Genomic DNA, 25,476 nt, shown 5'->3' with positions numbered 1-25,476 from the left:
TATAATTAACTAGAAATACTATCACTCAGCCATAGTCAATTTCATCTATTCTCCTTATGAATACAGTTGGGGGTGGGGGATGGTCAAGAAATAACCAGCTGACCACGTATGCATGAAAATCTTGAACTTGCTGGCACTTGGATGTGTTTTCCTGAATCCTGTTGGGCAGCATAAACAATCTGTTTCCAAAAGGTGGTCTAGTAAGTTTTTATCTGAAGAAACAGCTCAATTGCTGAGTCTAAAGAATAAATAGCCTTAAACAGCTTACATATTAGTGATATGAGATAGAGAAATGCAAATAAATGGTGTATATTGAAATTTCAGTTCACAGTTGTTTTTCAGAACTTTTATACATATTATATAAATTGTTTAGTGCCCCATAATCAAATATTTGCTTCTCCTTACAATTGTTGCCAAAATATCACTAGTCTTAATCATATCAATTCATTACTGTCAAACCTAAATACACAGTTCTCACCAGTTGCACAAATTTCAGAAAAGTTCATTTCATTAATGAATTAAAATCCTTGGCTTTCTCACATACAGTATGATAGACCATAACCCACAGAGCAGAATTAGGCCATTCAGCCCATGAAGTCTTACCTTTCATTTCCTATCCCTGAACCAGTTTTGGTTCTAAATTTATTTTTAATACCTTAAATGGTAGATTTAAGTATTTACAAGAACATGGGTAAGAGAAATTGAACAGAGCAAAATCAAATACAACTTAAGTAGAAGCATATTCCTAATGGAAGCTAGTTGTAAGTAAAACTCAGCCATACTTCACACAGCCAATTCATTAATTTTTAATAAATGTTATTAATTTAAGAAATGCTGGCATTGTTGGCCATTTCAGCACTTCTGGCCATCTTTAATTTTATTTTGAGGTGGTTCTGGTAATGAGCCACTGTCTTGAACCACTACGATTCCCACATTGCTGTTAGATAAGGAATTCCATGATCTTGTTCCACCAATGACAAACAACAATTTGAGTCCAAGTCCTAAACGACTTGAAGGGAATCCCGCAGATGGTGCTAAATCTATGCACCTAGTGCCTGAGGAAGAATCTACTCTCATTAGCCACTTAAAAACTCTCAAATCTAGGGTGAAAGTCACTCAAGAACATCTTAGACCTTCTAGGTGATAAGAGGCCATGCTTCCAGAAATTGTTATTAAAGCTGCCTACAAGTTGCTCTGTTACATAGAGATGGTATATATTGTAAATACAGTGGACTGATGACAGTGAGTGTGAACTTTTAACAGGCGTGCTGATCAAGCAGGCTGCTTCATCCTGGATGATTCTGAGCTTCTTAAATTCTGTTAAAACTGCATTAATCCAAGCAACTGAAAAAAATTCTATCACACTTCTGACATCTGCCCAAAAGACAAGTATTGTAACAGAAACCCTGAGCATGTCCAGGCATCTTTGTCACATGCAACATTTTGTGCCAACATAAAAAGGAATTTATTCACTACCACTTCAATGACAGGCCCAAAAAGTTAAGATACCCCAGTGGAACAACAGGGATGCAAAACATGCCAAGCCTCATTTAGAAGGGCAGATGCGTGACAGAACTGCTTAATGACAACACTGAGGCAGACAATCAAGCTCTGTTTGATCAATTATTTGCGTCAAAGACAAACTTATCTGATCAAAGCTCAAAAGCTTCAATACATTACATTCTTCAAGAACTGTATAGTTTAAAAGCCTCAAAATAAATCCATATAGAAAATGTTAGTACCACCAAAATCCCAATTAAGGTGCACAAAGCTTGATTTTTAATTTATGACATTTTAATTAAAAACTTACAGAAACTTATACAAATTTGCTTAAATTGATGTTAGGTCTCAACCAGATTCATTCAGTAGGTTGTGGAATGAACTATATAAGGATTAACATGGCTTAATATTGGTACTCTCACTAAAGCCCCAATCTGCTTTGGATAACTGAACTGTTAATCCATTTTGGCACTTTTGTGCAGTACAGAGTAAGCACAGCATTATTAAGGTATCTTTCATATGAGATATTAATTCAAGATTCCATTTGTAATCTCATGTGCCCTGGATAAAATTTAGCCCACAATCAATATTGTGTATTTCACTGTTCTTGTGAAATCTAGCTGAAATGAAATGCACCAATTTCCATATTACAGCTGTACTGTGCTAGTCTTTTACACTTCAATCATATGACATCCACTTCAGGTTATAAAACAATACCATATAAACCCATATTCTCTCGTTTCTTAATCATTTAGAAACATTTTTAATTTTTTAAAAAAGAACTGTGTTAGCCTCATTTTAGAGTACATTCAAATATCAGGAATATTCAAAATCATTATCACAGAGCATCATAGTCAATTCAATGCCCTGGGTAGCCTATTTAGAATAATCAAACACCAGAATGCATGCTTATCGTCTGTTTCAATTTTATTTAATGGACATAGAATTTTACAACTTCTACAGAAGTTATTGGTGCTAACAATCTAGACCTATTTACATTCAAAAGGTGGTTCCCGAAAGTATAACTTTAAAATGGAAAGTGTTCAGGTACACAAAAGAAGTATTGTTCATCAATAATTTTATCATCAAGGGACTATTCATAAACACCACAAATAAACCCACTTCACCTGACAGGTGAAGATATTTCTAGCAGGAGGTACCTACCTCCTCCTTGGCCCAACTTCATCCCAACTCGTATAGAGTCACATTGCTGAGACTCAAGTGCTACTTCTCTGTTTGCAATCTTATCGCATTTAGTTTAGTGACACAGACTTTGACTCATGGTGGAACTTATTCACTTGACAAATTTCATTCTTTCATTTACTTGGTACCAAAATATCTTTCTCTCTCTCTAGGATATCCTTACATTGATTTTTTAAAGCACTTTAACAAGAAAGTTACATCAAATTAACAGATGGAGAGATGCAGATGAGACAGAAACAAGCTTCTATTCCTTAATGAGAACATAACCCTGCATCTATTTTAATGTATTTGCACTCGTCTTTACACAAGTTCAATAAATACAAAACTTGTCAATTCTCAAAGGAAGTTCTTGGTAGGAAGATTTTTCAATATGCAAATTAGCAAATTTTAATAGTTGCCTATATGGAGATAAGATGTTTCGTTTGACAAATGTGCAGCCCACTTTATGCATTTGAAACCACAATCACTCACTAAAGCCATCATCTGTTGGTGCTAAATAAGAAAACTCTAGAAAATCACAACACATCAGACAGCATCTGTGGAGATCAACAGGGCTAATCTTTCAGACTGATGTTTAATCTGACAAAAACCCAACATACTGAAATATTAGCTTCAAGATGCTGCCTGGCCAGCCCAGCATTTCCAGTGATTTCTGTTTTTATTTCACAAATATTGCATTTCTAGTAGTTTTTGAATTTGAATGGTTAAATGTGGGCATAAGCACAGCATCACTGCACTGTGTAATGGGGTGTCTAGGGAGAAGTAGCACCTCTGGTGGGGGGAGCTTGCCATGCCCTTTTTTCAGGGCAGCTCATCTACCTTTGGTCCCCACCTGGCACTCAGCTCTCACCTGTGGCTCCAAGTAGCTGTAGCACACACAGCGGCCACACCCCGGTAAACTGTCTCGGCAGATGGGCCAAACCAGGTGAGGGCAGCCGACGGGTCTTTGACCCTCGGTGAGGTAGGGGATTTGCCTATCCCAGCGTGTTTAGTCTGGCCCTGGCAGATGGACCGGAGGAGACTGATTAATGGTCCAACGGTCAAGAAGGCAGGCCAGCAGGCATTGATGGAGCACTAAGAGCACGGCAAGGCACTTAGACATCCTGGTCATCCACTTCAAGAGGTGGTGATCTCTTTAAACTCACCCAGCAGTAGGCACAGGTAAACCACTGTTGCAACCTGCCGAGTGCATAATTTCCCAATATGTCAGAGTGGTGTGGAGGGAAATTGTCCACCAACTGGAATTTCAAGTTGCAAGCTAAAGCAAGAAACTTAAAAATATTTAATATTTAAGAAATTTAATAGATGGCGAATAAGAGATAACCCTCAATAATAATGATCAGTGAGGCAGAGAGAAAATCTGTATTTACTGACAAGTACATTTATTGGCTCAGTTCACAAGCACAAGAATTTACACAACTGAATACTGCGTGCACACCCACTAGGTTTCTCTGACTTTCCATGAACAATCAAAGAAGAGAAAAGGTAATAGCCCAGAGAAGGAGTTTACGCTGGCCATTTGATCTTCATGATTTGATATAATTTCTGTGCTTCCAAGTGAGGCCATCCACTTCTGCAATTGTTTGTCTCTGCAGAGTCGTCACTATCAGTTCTCCCAAAATCCTCCATTCTTAGTCTTTTCATTGTTGAATTTTGCTGGCTCAGGGTCATCTCACTGGCCTATGTAAGCTTCTCACTGGAAGTGGCCCAAGGCTACAAGTAGTATTGCTTCACGAGTGAATCTGCAGATGCTGGAAATAAATTTTTTTAAAAACACAAAATGCTGGCAGAACTCAGCAGGCCAGCCAGCAACTATGGGAGGAGGTAGTGACGACGTTTCAGGCCAAAACCCTTCATCAGGAGTGAAGTAACATGGGATGGTCGAGGGGGGATAAGAAGTGGGGGAGGGATAAAGTAGAGAGCTAGGAAGTGATAGGCTGGAGGGAAATGGGCTAGGGGGAAGGTGGAGAATTATGGGAAATAAAAGAGAAAGAAAGGTAGGGCTAGGGGGAGATTATAGTGAGGGGGGAAAAAAGAGAAAGAGAACCAGACTAAAATAATAGATAGTCCTCCAGCAGTGGCGGGATCTCCCTGTGGCCACACACTTCAATTCCACAAACCACTCCCACTCCAACATGTCTGTCCATGGCCTCCTCTACCGTCAAGATGAGGCCACAACGCAGGTTGATGGAGCAATACCTTATCTCCCGCCTAGGTAGCCTCCTACCTGCCGGCATGAACATTCAACTCACAGACCTCTGTTGATACCCCTGCCCCCCCCCCACCCCCATCCCTATCAATTATTTTAGTCTGGTTCTCTTTCTCTTTTTTCCCCCCTCACTATAATCTCCCCCCAGCCCTACCTTTCTTTCTCTTTTATTTCCCATAATTCTCCACCTTCCCCCATCCCATTTCCCTCCAGCCTATCACTTCCTAGCTCTCTACTTAACCCTCCCCCACTTCTTATCCCCCCTCAACCATCCCATGTTACTTCACTCCTGATGAAGGGTTTTGGCCTGAAACGTCGTCACTACCTCCTCCCATAGGTGCTGTCTGGCCTGCTGAGTTCTGCAAGCATTTTGTGTTTTTTTTAAGCAGTATTGCTTTATGGCTGTCCTGTCAGCCTTGTGCCTAGGTAGTATCTTTTGTTCTGTCCAACTCAGACTGGTTCAAACCAGTCCAACCAAGTCAGCCAAACACTGGGCCCAGAAGACCAGATCACAGGGTGTTCCTTCAGCAATCCTGTAATTTTACATAATAAACAGATCCTTATCTGAGAATGGCCTCAGGTTTAGCAGATCATTAGCAGAAACACCTTATGTCCACATTCAACTGCTCAGATTAAGTTATCCTGGAGGAAGAATCAGGTCACCAAACAGTTCACAAAATGACGGCCACAAGGCCTACTTAGCAAGGAGAAAGACTTTTGGTTTGTTTTGTTTCCAGTGCTGAATCCCTGCTCACTGATTTGTAGACTGTAGTTCTTTCTCTCTGACAATGGTACTTAGTTTTTGAGCGTTCAAAATTAGAACATAGAACACTTAAAATCTACAACACATTACAGGCCCTTCAGCCCACGATACTGTGCCAACCATGTAACCTACTCTAGAAGCTGCCTAGGATTTTCCTACCACATAGCCCTCTATTTTTCTAAACTCCAGGTACCTATCTAAGAGTCTCTTAAAAGACTCGATCGTATCTGCCAAAATGTGGCATTTAATTTTCAGAAGCAAGTAAAAAATGTTGACTCCCTGCCTCTTTCCAATATTTATTGAAGTTTCAGAGCTGCTATAATTTTCTCTCATTAGGCCTGACAAGCTAATTTTCACATGAATCCAAATGGAAAATGTCACCAAATTAACTCAGTAGCACATGAAAGTTGAACAGATTCTTATCTATCACAAAGTCAAAAGCCCACACAAGCAAAGGGTTCCTACATACTGCAGTCTCAAATGTTTAGTCAAAATATCCCTTGTAATCAATCTGTGTATCAATTGCTTCATAAAAATTGACAAAGCAGTTTGTAAGTACTGAAATAAAAACTCAGAACCAATCAATAAAATTTAAAAATAATTAACAGTGAATAACCATGCAAATACAAATTTTCAAATGAGGAGAAACTTTAATACAAGTTTGCTGAAAACTAATATATTCTGGTTGGATTTTATTTAAATTAAATTCATTATTTCAATGTTATGGCCACCAGTTGAAAATATTCAGTATAAATAGTACTTTTATACAATTACCTTTCTTGTTTTAAAGCATATTCTAACATTTTTATTCTTCTTACTAGATCCTTCTTCAAGTTTTCCTGACCTTTCCTTTCTCCTTGTAAAAATGCTATCCGAGCCTGTAAGAGAAAATATATTAAATAATTAAACAGCTAAATCAACATGATGGTGTTTTTACAAAGAATTCTAAAATCTCAATAATTGGCATATAAGTGAAGAGAAGAATATTGACTTTAATTTTAAATCTTTCTATGGAACAAAGAAAACAGCTACTTCCCTGTAGCTAAGTTTTGTCAATTGTGAGGGGCTTGGCAAATGTAGAACAAATACTTGTGTCAGGAGTGCCTCACTCTGAGTAGGCTTTTAACTATGTTCTACACCATCACTATTGCAGTAAGCATCAATAAGCAATGAATAAGTCTTGTTCTACTTTTCTTCAACAAAGAATCGACATCTTTCACTCACCTAGCATCATTTGTGAGATCATTTATCATTATTCTTCCTCCCACCAAGACTGCTCTAGTTTTCTAAATATACTTCACAAGCTGTTAGAGAAACTGGAATCTTGAACAAGTTTCATTTAGTTAAAGTCATAAAATAATTACCATCTCAGTTTTAAGATTCAGCAATAATTTTTTTTTAAAAAAGCTTCCAAGGAAATTCTATTTGAACAATGTGTGCCCAAGTTCTTCTCCACTGATTTCAATCAATGTGAAGGGGTGAGAATGATCGAAGTGCTGATAGATTTAGATCTAAGAGTTTGTTGTTATTTTTGGAGGATTTAACAACTGGTTAATACAGAAGCTGTGGATTAGCAGCCATCAAAATATTTTACTGGTGTAACAGAGGCTGGGGTTGTGATGTTGAACACTCCAAACTTCCAACCAACCATAATGGAATTTATTTCACTTAAGGCTGTTTATTGTTGTGTTGCAAGTGTTGGAGATGCAATTTCCTGTGTCGGAACTATTCAGCATTACCCCTGGAGAGAGTATGAGATCCAGTTCTTTCTCCCACTTTTGACTGTAGTTTATTTAGAAAAGTAAAGTGCCCTTCAAGAAACAGACCCCTTAGACTTTCAGTCAAGGGAGTTTGTCCATAATTTTTCCATAACACTTCAAATTCTATAAAATTTTGCTGATGGCTATAACAAAAAAAATCATAGAAATCAAGACAGCTAATTCTAGGAAAGAATAGATCAATCCAAACTATAGTTTTGTTCATAAATGGAAGTAAATGAGTTGGGCAAACAATCCCTGAGACATCAGTGGTAGCAGAATAAGTATTTCATGAGATTAGTAATATAAAGGCCTGGATTAGATGAGAGGGTTCAGACCTTCAAGTTCCAAGAAGTGAACATCAACAATAGTCTGTTCAGGTCGAACCATACTGATGCCATGGCCAAGTAAGCTCACCAATGCTTCTGCTTCCCTCAGAAGACAAAAGAAAATGTGGCAGGTCCCTGTTGACCCTTGCAAATTTTTAATCAATGCACCATAGAAATAATCCTATCAGGATGTTTGACAGCTTGGTATGGCAACTGCTCTGCACTTGACAAGACACTGGAGTTTAGACACAGCTCAGCATTATCACAGAAATCAACCTCTCCTCCACGGACACAGTCTATACTTCTTGCTGCATCAATTAAGTAGCCAACATAAGCAAAGACCCTAACCACCCCACATATTCTCTTTCTCCCTGTTCCATTGTGCAGAAGATACAAAAGCCTAAAAGTATATACCATTATTAAGATTATTAAATGGTTTCCTAATATGATAAAATGGACTATTGACTTCACAATCTTCCTCATCGTGACCTTGCACCTTATTATTTACCTGCACTATAATTTCTCTGCAACTACAACACAAGTATTTTGCTATTAGCTATTAGAATTTAAGCAAAGGAAGAATTACACAGCATGCTGATACATAAAAACTCAAAACATAAGGTCAAAGAATAGATTTTAAAGAAGCTCTTAAAGTAAAAAAGCAAAATAAAAAGTGGAATGGTATAGAAAGGCATCCCCAAGAATAGCTCCTCAGTAGTTACAGTCTTCATTAATGTTAGAGCTGAAGATCTCATTGATATTGTAATGAAGATTATCGTTAAATGCTGTGATTGTCACATGCAACACAAAGCTAACTTTATAGTACAATTATCTACAGAAAATTTTGCTTTATGTCAACAGTGCACAAATGCTGCATCTTTAAAGGTACGGAAAGAATTTTATTCAATATTTTCAAATGGCAGAAAATCTAGTAAACAAGTGAGATGCATCAATTATGCCAGCCTATGTCACATAGGATTAGAAGAGCAAGTAATGTAGCAGTTAGTGCAAAGCTTTTGCAGTTCAGAGTTCAAATCCGTCACGATTCTGAATGGAATTTGTATGTCCTCCGCATGGAATATGTGGGTTTTCTCTGGGTGGTCCAGTTTCCTCCCAAAGTTCAAAGATAAATTGTTAGGGTTAATCAGTTTGTCGGGGGTTGCTGGGGCAGTATGGTTCCAAGGGCCGGAAGAGCCCACTTCGCATTGTATTGCTAAATTAGGTGTAAGAGGCAAACAAGAAAACCAGAGAGGGGGCCATAAATGAAATGGTTAATGCTCAGCAAATCCACAATGAAATCTTATAATTAATGTTTCAATCCACCACACCCTCCGCTAAAACCAGGATGCAGAGGATCATTATGAAAGCCAATCTTAATTATTTACCCCAATTGCTTGCAGTGTTGGCTTGTTAACCTTCTTGAGCATCAATGTAACAAAAAATAGGCAGAGCTCAATAAAGATCAACAATGCACTTTAAATGGTGAAACAGATGTTTCAATCTTTAATGACATTAAAGCTGGAATTCACAAAGAATTTTTTAAACTATTTTTGGAAATATCCAGAACAACAGTAAAACTGATCAGGACTAGGCTGAAACCAGAAAGCAGATCTTAAGGATTAAGAATTGGGACCAAAATACAGAAAACTTGTGTCCTTGAAATAGGATGTGCAGCTCAACAATGAGGTATCCCTTTGGAGTTGGAAGCTTAGTTATTGATTTTATCCTTAGAAAATATTTGTTTCTTTGTTTTAAAGAAATAGTACATTATGGGATTCAGTTGGAAAGGCAGAATCGATGCTGCATATCAGCATCTTATTGAGTAGAAGTAAAACAACCTCTCCTTCAATGTCACAAAAACAAAGGAGCTTGCTGTGGATTACAGGAGGGATGGAGATGGGCTAACCCCTATTGACATCAATGGATCTGGGGTTGAGAGGGTGGACAGCTTTAAGTTCCTCAGCATCTACATTACTGAGGACCTCACGTGGTCTGTACACACCAGCTGTGTGGTGAAAAAGGCACAAGAGCACCTCTTTCACCTCAGATGGTTGAGGAAGTTTGGTATGGTCTCCCAAATCCCAAAAACTTTCTATAGGGCACAATTGAGAGCATCCTGACAGGCTGCATCACTGCCTGGTATGGGAACTGTATCTCCCTTAATTGCAGGATTCTGCAGAGAATGGTGCAGACAGCCCAGCACATCTGCAGTTGTGAACTTCCCATAATTCAGGACATTTACAAAGACAGGTGTAAAGGATCCTAAGGATCATTAGGGCCCCGAGTCACCCCAACCACAATCTATTCCAGCTGCTATCATCCAGGAAACTGTATCGCAGCATAAAAGCCAGGACCAACAGACTCCGGAACAGCTTCTTCCACCAGACCATCGGGTTGATTTGAGTGTATTTCTATGTTACTCTGATTGTTCTATTTATTATAAATTATAAATTACTATGATTGCACATTTAGATGGAGATGTAACAAAGATTTTTACCTCCTCATGTATGTGAAGGCTATCAGAAATAAAGTCAATTCAATATTAAGGGTCTTTGCCCCACTCTTAAACTTAATTCTTATATTCTTCCATGCTTTTTATTCCATATGTTGTTATGAAATCTTCAATCTCATTGGGTAATCACACTACAGCTCACTTATAATTGATATAAGTTCAAAATTACTACATCAAAAATGTAGTAAAGCTGCTAAATTGTCGTAGACATGTTTTTCACAAAGTCAGCAGGAACACATTGCATTCTCTACAATTTGCAAATTCCATACTGTTATCATACAATTATATTTAGTAGAAAGAGATTAAACTTTCTATCCTTGCTATCCTTACTCATTCACATACAGAGCAGATTAGGTCAAGGCTTACGGGTCCAGAGGACCATGAATGATTCTTAACTGAATACAAGTGAATGAAATAAAAACATTAAGCAGCAATGCTTGGATTATTATCAAGCAGATCCAGTGTTCAGTGATGCTCTGGAATGGTGACCAGAGCACGATGCTCATCAACATCACAAAAATAGTGCCACATACAGTTGCAAGAAAAAGTTGGTGCACCTTTTGCAATTACTTCTCTGCATTAATTACTCATAAATGTGCTCTGATCTTCATCTAAGTCACAATAATAGACAAACACAACCTGTCTAAACTAATTATACAACTGCTTTTTATTTTATTTTCCCCCATAGTGTCTGTAATTTTCGGCAATGCTCTGCTTTCTCTCCCTCTTAATTAAATGTAGTATTTGTAACTGAATGTTCCTTTTTCCCCAATGGGTCTACAACTAACTAGCAGGGAAAGATAACACTAGGTTATACCAATGGAAACTAAACTGTCATCAAGGAAAGATGAAAAGCAACAGCTGTCTTCATACAACTGCTTTCCATGTCTATATATGTTGTATGGACTGAAATCACTCTCCAGATTTACACCATCAGCTAAATGAAAACATATTTCCTCCTCTATGCTTGTAAACAGTGCGTGTGTTTTGGGGGGGGAGGAAGAAGAGGTTCTTCGTATATTGAGGATTACCAAATCTAATACATATACACTATGCCAGAATAGGAAAGAAACACCCTTAGCAGTTCTTCTTTAAATGGGGCAATTTTTAAAATTGTTACTTGACCTGATTACATGGCAGAAAAAAGCAATTAAATTTCTGTTGAGAAGATTTATTAAGAGGCTCAAAAGCTGCAACAAAAAAAATTGCATAGTATAAAACTACACAAGTTCCATGCTAAACTAGATATGTTTCCCAATCACATTCTGCAAAAAGCAAGATCTTACAAAAATAGTCTACTGACAACAGCATATAAACGTTATAACAACTAGGGTCCTTGCGAAAAAGTATTAAAAAGGTGACATCCAATCGAGATAAGAATTCAAAAATCTACTAAAATAGAAAGTAACCATGAGCTACATTTTCATAACTCTTCTAATGATCTTCTTAAATATCACTATCATCTTACATTACAGAATTTGATACCATGATTCATCACATCTTATATCTTCACTGTTGCTTTTAATTATAAAGATATATCCAAATAGACCATTTTTATTGATAGAAACATTGGTTTGGATTTTACTTATAATAAAAAATAAAATAAGCAATTTGAAAATGCCAGTTCAAAATCTAAGACCGCCAAACCACACAGAACTAAAACAGGAGTAAGCCATTCAACTTCCTGTGTACCCTCAGCTTTTAATTATAACTGTAATTTAACCTCATCTATCTGACCTGTAATTCTTAATATCCTAATCTAACATAAACATTGATCTGAGATTTTGAAACTTTCAAGTTAGCGCTACTTAAACACTTTTTGAAGCTGGTGGGTAGGGGAGGGCAGAGTTTCAGATTTCCATGACCTTTGTACGGACATATGTTTCCTGGCATCATCCTGAAAGTGCAGGATCTAATTTTAAGCTGGTGCTTCCTTGGCTTGGACTCAGTCTGATGATCTGATGATTTTCTAAAAAAAATATCTTATCAAATGCTTAAATTATGTTGAGCATTTAGTGTTCAGCATGATCTTCTGCATTCAACTCTAGTCTGGACAGTTCTTTTAACTTTAACTTTTTAACTCCAGTATTATTCAGACATAAGATAAAGAACATCTCATGCATTAATAGTTGAAAGGTGATCTAACAAAACTCAGCTCATAATGCACAATAATGGCATGTTAGAGGGACAGCAAGGCCTAAGGGCCTGTTCATCAGAAGGAAGTTGGAGAAAATTCTGTATTCTCATGAACACAATGCAGATTAAGCTCTCTGATGAATCAACCATGAATACAAAACCTTTGTCCTGTCTTCTCCATCGAGTACAGTTGTGAGATGTGAGATTTGGGCTGTGGAATTTCTTGACACTTTGACCTACTCCTCAAAAGAGCTTTGGCCTTCCTCTCTCTATGCCACTGAATTCAGCCTGAATTCAAAACATGAGACCCACCCAGCCAAAGGACCCAGATTAGTCTTCAGAGGTTGTAATAAAAACAGAAAATGCTGAGAAATACTCCGGTCAGATAGCATTTGTACAGAAAGACACAGTAAAATTAGTACACTTTTTAGATCTGTGACCTTCCCTCAGAACTAGGATGTTAGGAATCATTCTGGAATTATGACAATATAGATAGTATAATTTTAGATTAACTAAAATGAGAATCAATCCTCAAGAAAAACCTTCACATAATTGGAACTTTCAATTGATACTTTGTGACTAGTGAAAACAGGCATTAGGAATAGGTCACTCTGATTCTGTCACATGGGAACTACCTACAGAAAGACTGCACATTATTAATAGTGTATTCCTGCCACTTAATTCACAGTTCAGGACAGATCCGTTCTGTCACCTAACCCTCTGGTTAGTTGTATATTCAAGCCATCCTTCAACGCTGTAACAGAAGGGGTATATTTTGAGTTCCTGCAATTTGCATTATTAAATATTCAAAGGGACCGTGCTAGTTGGGATGTGCTACCATTGCAAATATGTAATTCATCTGACTATATTCAAAATATTAAAATTAGGAAAGTGATTATAGCACTTGAAACTGTAGTTACAGGTGGCCCCCGTTTTTCAAACGTTAGCTTTACGACAGCTCGCTGTTACAAAAGACCTACATTAGTACCTGATTTCGCTAACCACAGATTTTCACGTTTACAAAGAAAAAGACGCCCACTTTATACGTGTGTTTACCCCGAGAAAGACTACCATGACCGTGAAGCCTTGTGTGGGCAGTTGTGTGCGCATGCGTGTACGTGCCTATTTTTTTCTTCAAACAATTTTGGCTTGCTGTCTTCCTGCTTTTGATAAGTGAACCTACACCATACATAAAATATTTATGTACATAAAACTTTATATAGGCTGTATGTTTATCATATCATTCCTGCTTTTACTATATGTTCATGTTATTTTAGGTTTTATGTGTTATTTGGTAGGTTTTTTTTTGGATCTGGGAACTCTCAAAAAATTTTCCCATATAAATTAATGGTAATTGCATCTTCACTTTACGACATTTCAACTTAAAAAAAGTTTCATAGGAACGCTCTACCTTCGGATAGCAGGGGAAACCTGTAATTGTTTCTTGTTATCTTTGTGTTGAAGAACAAAACAATACGTGGGGTGATTGATAAGTTTGTGATCTAAGGTAGGAGTCAATTTTTAAAAACATTGATTTTTCAACATAGTCCCCTCCTACATTTACACACTTAGTCCAGCAGTCGTGGAACATACAGATCTTGGACCTCCAGAAAATGTCAACAGCAGGCGTGATAAATAAGTTTGTGGCATAAGGTAGAAGGAGATGAGTTATTAACTTCAAATTTTCTGCATAATCACTCAAAAAGTTGACCTGCATGTGCATGTAACGAGAGCTGTATAACTCATCGCCTTCTACCTTAGGCCACAAACTTATCAATTCCCCATCTGTGGACATGTATGTCAGTAGAGTGAGATTCCCTTGAATTCTCTGAGACTTACTCTCTTCTGCAGGTTTTCAATGTGAATGAAGACTTTTTATATTTCTCAATGACAGCATTAGTATAATTCAGTTTAGTCAGTCAAAACATGGGATCATTTAGAATTTCGCCTAATTCTGATAAAAGGTCATTAACCTGAAATGTTAGTTAAGTTGGTGTTGACTGGCCTACAATTTTAAATATTTAATGCCATTATTTCAAAATTCTAGCATTTTTGCTTTCCAAATTCTGCAGACTATCATCAAAATACAGTGGGTGCCAGTTAATTGGGACACACTGGGGACAGTATTTTTTGGCCCAATTAAGCGGCTGCTCAATTAGCTGAAGCTTCATGGAAATAGTTGAAAAGGTAAAAAAAAGGGCAAACTACCATTTAACTGAGTAACAAATTAAGCATTTAAATGAAACAGAAAAAAAATTAGAACAATATCAATCCTACAACAGTACTATAAAACTGTTGAATAGTTCCTAATAGTTACCGGGAGTATGGTGTTCTTTTGATTGAATATAAATGAAAAAAATCAGCAGACACCTCATGCAGATAATGGACTGCTTTCATACATTGCTATTAACAACGGCATCCTTCAAATTTTCATTTTCATTGTAACATTCAAGATGACTGTTGATACCTACAAATTCTTTGCAGTTCCTAACATGTTGAAGTAGTGAAACTGTTTCATTTTCACTGCTGGCTCTTTCTGGGATCTCCAAGCCTGAATGTTTGAAACCGCAGTGAGCAAAACAGTTCTGTGTTATCTTACTGCTTATTTCTTGTGAACTATCAGTTACAAAAATCATTGCTTTTTAAACACAAGCACAAGCAACTGATGCTATTTAAACTTTTTACTGTCCTGGTAAAGGTCCTAAGCACGACTGCACACATCAAGCACTAGTTAGAAACTGTTCAGCAACAGTCTCCTGTATCAAGAAAGCAGCATTGGGTCCCAAATAAACAAGGGAATCCTGGCTATTTTCTTGATTGGACTTTGTTCTCTACAAGTTGACCCAAATAAGCGGCTGCCCCAATTAACTGATGATCCAATTAATCCATTGTATTGAAAATATGAAAATACCAGGCAGTCACGGAGGGAACGATCCCTGCGAAATACCGCCATCAATGATGCCCTCACCCGCATCTCCTCCATTTCCCACTCTTCAGCCCTCACCCCATCCTCCCGTCACCACAACAAGGACCGTGTTTTCCTTGTCCTTACCTACCACTCCACCAGCCTCCGGATCCAGCATATTATCCTCCACAACTTCCGCCACCTTCAACAGGACCCCACCACTAAAGCACATCTTTCCCTCTCTACCCCTCTCTGCTTTTCGCAGGGATCGTTCCCTCCGTGACTGCCTGGTCCACATGTCCCTCCCCACAGATCTCCCAATTGGTACTTATCTCTGCAAGAAAGTGCTACACCTGTCCCTACACCTCCTCTCTTACCACCATTCAGGGCCCCAAACAGTCCTTCCATGTGAGGCAACACTTCACTTGTGAGTCTACTGGGGTAATCTATTGCATCCTGTGCTCCCGGTGCAGCCTCCTCTACATCGGCGAGACCGACACAGATTGGGGGACCGCTTCGTCGAGCACCTCCGCTCTGTCTGCCACAACAGACAGGAGTTCCCGGTTGCCACCCACTTCAACTCTGCTTCACATTCCCATTCGGATATGTCCATACTTGGCCTCCTCTACTGCCATGATGAGGCCAAACTCAGGTTGGAGGAACAACACCTCATATACTGTCTGGGTAGTCTCCAGCCCCTTGGTGTGAACATCGAATTCTCCAACTTCTGGTAATCCTCTCCCTCTCCCTTCCACCATCCCACCTTCACTCTGCCTCCTCTTCTAGCTGCCTATCACCTCTCTCATGATTCTGACTTCTTCTACTACCCATAGTGCTTTCCCCTTACATTCCTTCTTTACCTCTCTGGCCTATCCCCTCCCTGCTTCCCCTCCCCCACCCCTTGATCTTTCCTCTGATTGGTTTTTCACCTGGCACCTTCCACCCTCCCCCCACCTTCTTTATAGAGCCCCTGCCCCCTCTTTCTTCAGTCCTGACGAAGGGTCTCGGCCCGAAACATTGACTGCTCATTTCAACGGATACTGCCTGACCTGCTGAGTTCATTCAGCTCTTTGTCTAACCTGTAGCTATCTGTCCAATACTCTTTGTAGGTAACTTTTCTGAAATTTTTTTTTTAAATCACTCCTCTGAAATCCTTGTATTAAACACAAGAGTTTACATACCTTTTCCAGCCTGGACTGTGAATGATTAAACAATGTGTTCAATAAAGACATGAAAAGTACAATTGTTTGTGCGTTATTAGTTCATTGCGACTTAGATTAAGATCAGACCATGTTTTAAGAGCAATTAATGCAGAAAACCAGTTAAATGCAAAGGGTTCACAAACTTTTTCTTGCAAATAAGTTCTTGATGGCAGGTGCCAGCAATGTTCTAGGCAGTTTTAACTACGATTGTAGAGCCTCCTTATCTACCGTAGTGCAGTTTCCATGCATGCAGTGATGCAGCTTGTTCAGATGCTCTCTACTGTGCACCTATAGAATGATGCGAGTATAGATGTGCATAGTCCAGCTCTCTTCACTCTCCTCAGAAAGTAGAGGCATTGGTGAAGTTTCCTGATTATTCACATGTTCTGGGAACTTGAGACATTGTGCGAGATGTGCACACCCAGGAGTTTGAACCTTCTCAGCTTCCATACCTGTGCCGCCAATGAAAAGACGGTTGTTAGTGGTCCAAGTTCTTCTGAAGTTGATAACTATCCCCTGTCTTGTTGGCATTGAGGAAGAGGTTTTTTTTTGCCTGGCACTAGGACTCCAGCTCTTCCACCTCCTCACTGTAGGCCAGCTCATCATTGTTGGTGATGAGTCCCACCACTGTCATGTCATTGGCAAACTGAATGTGTTTGGCCACACAGTCAGGTGTGAGCAGAGTGTACAGCAATGGGCTCAGCACACAGACCTGGGGGGGGCACCTGTGTGGAGGATGCTGGGGAAGGAGGAGCAGTTGTGCATACTGACAATAAGGTCTACTGGTTAGGAAGTCCAAAACACAGTTCCACAGTGCTGTATTTAGACCAAGGAGTAGGAGTTTGTTCACCAAAGTCTGTAGTCCAGAAACAGTATTCTGACACAAATGTCTTTGTTTTCTGGGTGTATCAGGGCCAGGAGCATGAGCATCTGTCAATAAGCCTATCAGTGAATGTCCAATGTGGCTAGAATGGAGTTTTTGTTAAGTGCCATCACCAGCCATTTAAAGCTCTTCATGATTGGCATCAGTACCACTGGGCTATAGGTATTTAGTTCTGAAGGTGTAGAATTCTTTGGTACAGGAATGGTGGCAGCTGACTTGAAGCATGTAGAGAAAGCAGATTGGATGACTGATATGTTGAAGATGTCCATGAAGACATCAGTGAGCTGGTGTGCCCACTCCCAGAGTACTTGACCAGGGATGTAACATCTGCTGATGTTACAGACAGTAGCTGTTCACCTGGTAAAGGGGTAACATTTGAGGTTGGTGTTGTGTTGCATAAAGCATGCATAACAGTCATTTATAGCATCAGGGAGGGAGTGTTACTGGTCCAGTCGACGCTGTTTTTCCTTGCGTAGTCAATAATGCGCTTGATGCCCAGCCACGTATGTCAAGGATTGCTATCAGGTAAGTTTCCCTGAACTTCTTGAGCACAGGTGGTTTTAGCCCTCTTGATGCAGGTGAGATTTCTCCTGGCTGCTCTTAGAAATATTCTGTCACCAGACTTACAGGCAAAGTCCCCAGGCTTTTATTAAGTCCCTGACTGGGACATGAGATGACCGTTCTTGAGGTACCTGCATCATCTACAAAATCAAAGATGGTCTGAAAGCCTGCCAGTTCAAGAAGAGTATTCCAGAAAATTGTCCCAAATAAAACCATGTATTCGAGAGTAGTTCTACTTTCCATGGCCTTCGTTCATTTGAAGGCTTGCAGTCTTCTGTCAGTGGCCAAAGAAAGACATGTGAAGCTAATCCCAAAAAAACTGTTTCATGGACGTGATAATTTGTAGCATGGATTTATTCTTAGAAGGTATCAGTTGTTGTCAGCTGCCAGCATCTCTGACATCCAGCAACAGGGAGTTAATCACATTGAAGACCTCACTCAAACTGCAAACCTGAAAATAACAAGCACTATTTGTAATATTAACTATCTTAAACATTTCAGGACAGAACAATACAGATTGCACATGAATGTGAGAATAAAGAAAAAGAATCTCAGGTTTGTATGTCGTGACATCTATGTATTCTGATAATAAATTTTACTTTGAACTTGAGGTAAAAGAGAACATCTCAAACTAATAAAAATTAAAGCACAGTAAGTTGAAATTATGTCAAATACACCACTTAACAAGGATAACTTTTCAAAAATTTATGGTGAAAACAAATCACAGATAAACATTAAATTACATCTGACACAGTAACAACAATATGCCCTGTGGAAGCACAGGGAATAAATAACAACAACCTGTGGATTTCCACATCTAACTGCTCAAATGCTATCACCAGACTTTGGTATTAGATATCCTGCAACATAATAGCAAGCAAAGGCCTCACTAGCACAAGCCAAATTCTCCCATTTTGAATACTCTATTTTAGCAGTAAGTTTCTGACAGATTTAAGCACCTAGCTGACTTATTGCTATCCAAAGATGCAAGCTATCAAGATTATGCATTTTTCCTTATTCAATTCCACTCTACTGTCAGTGCATATTTATTGATAATTCTTAAATATTGTAAACCAATCTGTAAACTTTGCTTGTCCTTCTTTTGTGATTTCCCTATCCAAATACTTCAAATTTTTATCTTCCAAGTAATTCTATCAGTACAGACAGCATTCATTCAAGGCCATTACACAACACCCTGAATTCAATTTACAGTTCTAATTAATGCTTTATTTCCTAAATCGTTTTCATTATTACATACAACTTTTAATTAGGCAACTGACCCTGTTCTACCCCTACAGCTAATATTTTTAGCAGGCATTTCAGTTTTGATAAATCACTTTTACTACGTTACATTTCATTTTTCATTTTTACTGAGTCTTAAGTATTGTCCTTAACACTAGGAAGGACAGACTTTATACCCACTCCCTTTTAAAATCATATTTATAGCCTTTGGAAAAGAGACAGCTGATCAAACACAACCTTCAATCACAGTTAACATTAATTTTATAAAATTAAAAAGAAATAAAGAGCAGGTGATAGAATAGTGATGAGAAATCAATAGATATACCAGTTCTAATTGTATAACTGCAATCAGCATTGAAAGTACAAATGTATAAACACAATGGAAGGGTGAGTGGAATTAGTAAAATATCCGCGATTGTTGAATTACTTGATACACTAATGAAAATTACTATTCTGAATGACAGGCTCAAGACATTTATCAACAGTGCACTGAAGTTTGAGATATTTGATAATTGCTCTTTCAAGTTGATAAATTAATAAAAGCATGTGATTTCCAACATAATAGTTGTACAGTGCAAAAATGAACCCTTTGGCCCAACACATCTCTTATAAAACACAATGGGTTCTGATAAATCGAGGCAGTTATGTACTTGGGACACTATGCCCCTTAATTGATGCAGGTGTCTTGTCATGTAGCTAAGCACAACAGCAATGCTATATTCAAATTTGCCGACAACACCACCGTCATAGGCTGATTCAAAGGTGGTGATGAATCAGCATATAGGAGGGATATTGAAAATTTGGCTGTGTGGGCCATAACAACCTCGAATTTATTCAATTTCAGCGAGAACAAGGAGCAGATTACTAATTTCAGGAGAAGAAAACCAGAGATCCACAAGCCAGTCCTCAGAGGATCAGTGGCGGAGAGGGTCAGCAACTTTTAATTCCTCAGTATTATTATGTACCTTCTACCTGATGGTAGCAGTTAGAAAAGTGCATGGCCTGGTTGGAGAGGATCTTTGATGATGGATGTTGCTTTTCAACAACAACGTTTCATGTAGATATGCTCAATGGTTGGGAGAGTTTTAATCATGATGAACTGAGCCAACTCCACGTCGTTTTGTAGGATTTTCCACTCAAAGGCATTGGTGCTCCCAAACTAGGCCATATTGCAGGCAGTCAACACATTTTCCACCACACATTTATAGAAGTTTGTCAAGGTTTTTGATGACATGCCATAATCTCCAGACTCCTGAGGAAGTAGAGGCACTGTTGTGCTTTCTTTGCAATTACATTTATATCATGGACAGGACAGGTCCTCTGAGGCTGTGACGCCCAGGAACTTAAAGTTACTGACCCTCTCCACTTCTGCTGCTTCGATGAGTCTATAATCAGTTCTTTGGTCTGGCTGACATTGAATGAGAGGTTGTTGTTATGGTGTCACTCCGCCAAATTTTCAATATCTCTCCTGTATGATGATTCATCACCACCTTTAATAAGGCTCACAACAGTGGTGTCATCAGTGACCTTAAAAATGGTGTGGTGCTGTATTTAGCCACACAGTCATAGGTGTAAAGCGAGTAGAGCAGGGGACTAAGCACACATCCCTGTGGTGCACCTGTGTTAATTGAGATTGTGCAGATGTTTTTGCCAATCCAAAGTGACTGGGATCTGCAAGTGAGGAAATCTAGAATCCAATTGCACAAGTGGGTACTGAGGATCAGTCTGTCTTTTTTTATACATTTTTAACAATTTTCATGAAGCTTTGGGCTAATTGGGGAAGCCACTTAATTGGGCCAAAATTAACCAGAATCCACTGTTCTCTAATTCTAGTACAATATAAAGAATTATCATCAATTTCCTGAATATCAAACATCTGTTCCTGTTCATAATTTTATTTCACACGTCAATAGAAACATAGAAACCCTACAGCAAGATACTGGCCTTTCGATCCACAAAGCTGTGCCAAACATGCCCTTACCTTAGAAATTACGCAGGGTTACCCATAGCCCTCTGAGCTCCATGTACCTGTCTAGGGGTCTCTTAAAAGACCCTATCGAACAGGCCTCCACAACAGTCACCGGCAGCCTATTCCACACACTCACCACTCTCTGACATCTCCTCTGTACCAACTTCCAAGCACTATAAAACTGTGCCCTCTCATGCAAGCCACTCCAGCCCTGGGAAAAAGCCTCTGACTATCTACACGATCAATGCCTCTTATCATCTTATACACCTCTATCAGGTCACCACTGCTCACTAATCTCCATGCAGAATATGACACATCTACAACCACTCTTTGCCTTCTGTGGGCAAGCCAGTTCTGGATCCACAAAGCAAATGTCCCCTTGGATCCCATGCCTCCTTACTTTCTCAATAAGCCTTGCATGGGGTACCTTGTCAAATGCCTTGCTGAAATCCATATACATCTACTACTCTACCTTCATCAATGTGTTTAGTCACATCCTCAAAAAATTCAATCAGGCTTGTAAGGCACGACCTGCCTTTCACAAAGCCATGCTAACTATTCCTAATCATATTATGCCTTTCCAAATGTTCATAAATCCTGCCTCTCAGGATATTCTCCATCAATTTACCAACCACTGAAGTAAGACTCACTGGTCTATAATTTCCTGGGCTATCTCTACTCCCTTTCTTGAATAATGGAACAACATCTGCAACCCTCCAATCCTCCAGAGCCTCTCCCATCCCCATTGATGATGCAAAGATCATTGCCAGAGGCTCAGCAATCTCCTCCCTCTCTTCCCACAGTAGCCTGGGGTACATCTCCTCCGGTCCCGATGGCTTATCCAACTTGATGCTTTCCAAAAGCTCCAGCACATCCTCTTTCTTAATATCTACAAGCTCAAGTGTTTCAGTCTGCTGTAAATCATCCCTACAATCGCCAAGATTCTTTTCTGTAGCGAACACTGAAGCAAAGTACTCATTAAGTACCTAGGCCATCTCCTCCAGTTCCATACACACTTTTCCACTGTCACACTAGATTTGTCCTATTCTCTCACGTCTTATACTTCTAGCCTTTTCAGTGGAATATTATTTTTCACATAATCAAATTGATATAAAAATGTATTCATAAATACAACAATACACAATAAAAAACATTCAATAATATGCAACATTTAAAAGCTCAAATCGTGTGGGCGCCACGATGGCACAGCTGAGAGCACAACGCAATTACAGCTTAGATTGTTGGGAGTCCAAATTTCAAACCCAGCTCCTCTGTAATGAGTGTGCGCATCCTCCCCATGGAATGCATGGGTTTTCTCCAGGTGTTCCAGTTTCCTCTCACAATTCAATGACCAACCAGTTAGGTTAATTGGTTACTATAAATTGTTCTGTGATTAGCTAGGGTTAAATCGGAAGTTGCTCTGCAGCATAACATGAAGAGCCGGAAGGGCCTGTTCCACACATATCTAAATAAACGAAATGTGAAGTGGGGATTAATGCACTTGTCATTCCCTGACCTATTTTCTGCGAATCTGTGCATCCGAGAGGTTGCCCACTTAATGTGTTGTTAAACATTGCACAGTCCTACAAGGCCTTCTCCTGTGCCATCTGATAAATCCTGTTTGCCACAAGATGGACTGTGTTGTGTTGGCAAAGAGTGAAATAGCAATAGGCAGTAAACAGCAGGAGCAGGGGTCAAGAGCCTGATCAGGATTTTTAAAAATTGATTACTGTGCAAATTCTTCAGAGATATTTAAAACTGCATCTAACATTGCACATTTTGTCAATGTATGTGATCGCCCAATTCTTATGCTAACCACAGGCAAGTTAGAGTAACAAATATGTCAGTATATAGACTAATTTTGCACCCAGAGCAGGGGTCAGAGTCAGAAATGTGAACAGGTTTGCAGCTGGAGCTTAGGTCAGGAACATGGGTAGTAGTTGTGCAGAAAACTCTATTTTATTTCAGTGGTAGCACCAGCTACTGCTGCCATGAATGGTGATAAAAGTTCAAATCTAATCTATCTCCTCTTTGCAAGACTACAAATCAAGAGCAAACTGAATTTGTTTTGGCAAGCTGAAACTTACATGGAGGCTGTTATAGCCACAGCAAGTTTAAATGCTAAGTGTCAGTATAGACGTCAAGCACCCTGAGAAGTACGTGTAGTTTGTTATCCATCAGAAGGCATTTACCTATTCCTCATAAAAAGGACGTGATGTATATTCACATACAACACACTACATACCACAACAAATTCCTAATACATGTAAATTAACATGGTGCAAAGTTGCTTGAAAGAAAATTCATTTGAGAATAATAAGTTCTCAACCTCCATTTAAAGAAATTATGAGACTTCACAAGACTGCTTTGTTCCAAATCTTCTATTCATCTCCAAGTACTATTCATTCAGTCAGAAAATTTTCTTTTATGATTTCCTTCATTTTCATGTCACACCATCTAGTACAACTACATAAATTCAAACTTCACCAGCATTCAATCTCATCCCCAGCCCCCTCATTCACCTGAAGTAAGGGTCATGCAATCATTCTCCAACCTCTCTATTAATACACCAGATCCACATGTTTATATTGCCATGTATGAATGCATCAAAATGCTTAAATAAATGCTACAAAAGATCTAACTTGGGAACATACTCTGAAATCACCTCTGCAGAACTTCTTTGCTCTGAGTTTACTTTTTGTAATCTGGGTCCTGGTTTATCATTATTTTATTTTATTAAATTACCTGACAAAAACACTGCTAAGAGGAAATTACTGCAACTGACATCAGAGCTCTGTAATGAAACTATTTAACATAACTCTCAACATAGATCATGGACTGAGTTAGGATATTATCTTGCAGATCAGAGTATGAGAATTGCATTCAAGGACAAATTACAAGTGCTGACAAATAAAGTAATATGACTTTCAAACAAAAACTTTATAATGTTCAAATTTTCCTAACATGAAAACCTAGCATCATACAAATCAAAAGTTTGCTTTCCCCCCACCCCAATATATTTTAAAGCTGCAACAGCACTATTGGAAAATGTTCATACCAAATAAAATCATCTATAGTGAAATTTAACAAATCTTGTACTTTGCCAGACAAATTATAATTTTGTGACAGTAAGCAAATACCCTTAACAGGATTGCAAAACTTTCCAGACTATTTTGAACTCAATTTAACAGAAATGCTGCATTAAAATTAAATCACCAATTCACGAAGGGTCTCGACCCGAATTGTCGACTGTACTTCTTCCTATAGATGCTGCCTGGCCTACTGCGTTCTACCAGCATTCGGTGTGTGTTGATTTTTTTCTTTTTTTTTTCCAGACCAGCCAGTAACTGAACTTAACAAATTTTCATATGAATATTGGAAATACTATTAATGCCAGGAATCACCCTGAGACAGAAGCAATATCATCAGCTTTCAAATTTATACTCTCCTACCTACTTTTGCTATCTTATTCCACGCCTCAATGGAGGTTTGTGTGATCAGTGTCAATTCAGACTGAATAAGATTAACAAAGGTCAAACCTGGTTGCTAACCTCAATTTCAAGTCAACTTTAATTTCTTTGAAAATTTGGAAATGTAGTTCAGTCATAAGATTCCAATTACATCATAACACTGAGCAAATTTATCAGAAATCTATCGTTGCTTCATTAGCAAAGTCATTTTCCAGCCAGAAACTGATAAAATAATGTTTGAAGATTTTTTTAAAAACTTATTTCAGTGATTACTACTGTGATTGACTGGAATCTAGTTTACTCACATAATTTACACCAAACAGGTTGCCATCTCATGATGATCATCAAACCTTGTGAAATTTGACAGTTATGAGAACAGAGGATTCTGTAGCTGCAGAAGAGACACCTGGACGGTGTATTGACTCTTGGGTGCCAGGGTCAAGGATGTCTCTGAGCAGCTGTAAAAAAAACTCTCAGGAGATGGACAGCTAGAGGTTGTTGTACATGTTGCTAAAAATGATATGGTTAGAAAAAAGGATGAGGTCCTGCAAAATGAGTACAGGGAGTTAGATTATGTGAGATTTTCCGGTTTCCACACTATAGCCTTTGGTTTAACATTAGCTGCTATATATACATGTGGCTCATGCGACCCACTTGTGAGTTTTGATAATACCGTAGATTCCGTACTACAGAGCGCACCTGATTAAAAGCCGCAGGCTCTAATTTTAGAAAGAAAATCAATTTTGTACTTGTACAAGCCGCACCGGATTTTAAGCCGCAGGTGTCCCACGTTGTAATATGAGATATTTACACAGAAAGATATTACACGTGAGGA

At 38.7% G+C, this 25,476-nt stretch overlaps 1 protein-coding gene across 3 annotated transcripts in view; it reads right to left on the bottom strand.

The window, feature by feature from the left end:
• Nucleotides 1–25,476, bottom strand: part of strn3 (striatin, calmodulin binding protein 3) — a 186,749-nt gene that overhangs the window by 131,137 nt on the left and 30,136 nt on the right. For all 3 annotated transcript variants that reach the window (XM_073040068.1, XM_073040069.1, XM_073040070.1), the window contains exon 2: nucleotides 6,450–6,553. In XM_073040068.1, the coding sequence (XP_072896169.1) occupies nucleotides 6,450–6,553 (104 nt within the window). The remainder of the gene's footprint in view (nucleotides 1–6,449; nucleotides 6,554–25,476) is intronic.

This window comes from Hemitrygon akajei, chromosome 3 (assembly GCF_048418815.1).
Source record: "Hemitrygon akajei chromosome 3, sHemAka1.3, whole genome shotgun sequence".
In the NCBI taxonomy this organism is placed as follows: Eukaryota; Metazoa; Chordata; class Chondrichthyes; order Myliobatiformes; family Dasyatidae; genus Hemitrygon; species Hemitrygon akajei.
The sequence above is the reverse complement of the archived record's forward strand: the minus strand, read 5'-3'. Positions and strand labels throughout refer to the sequence as shown.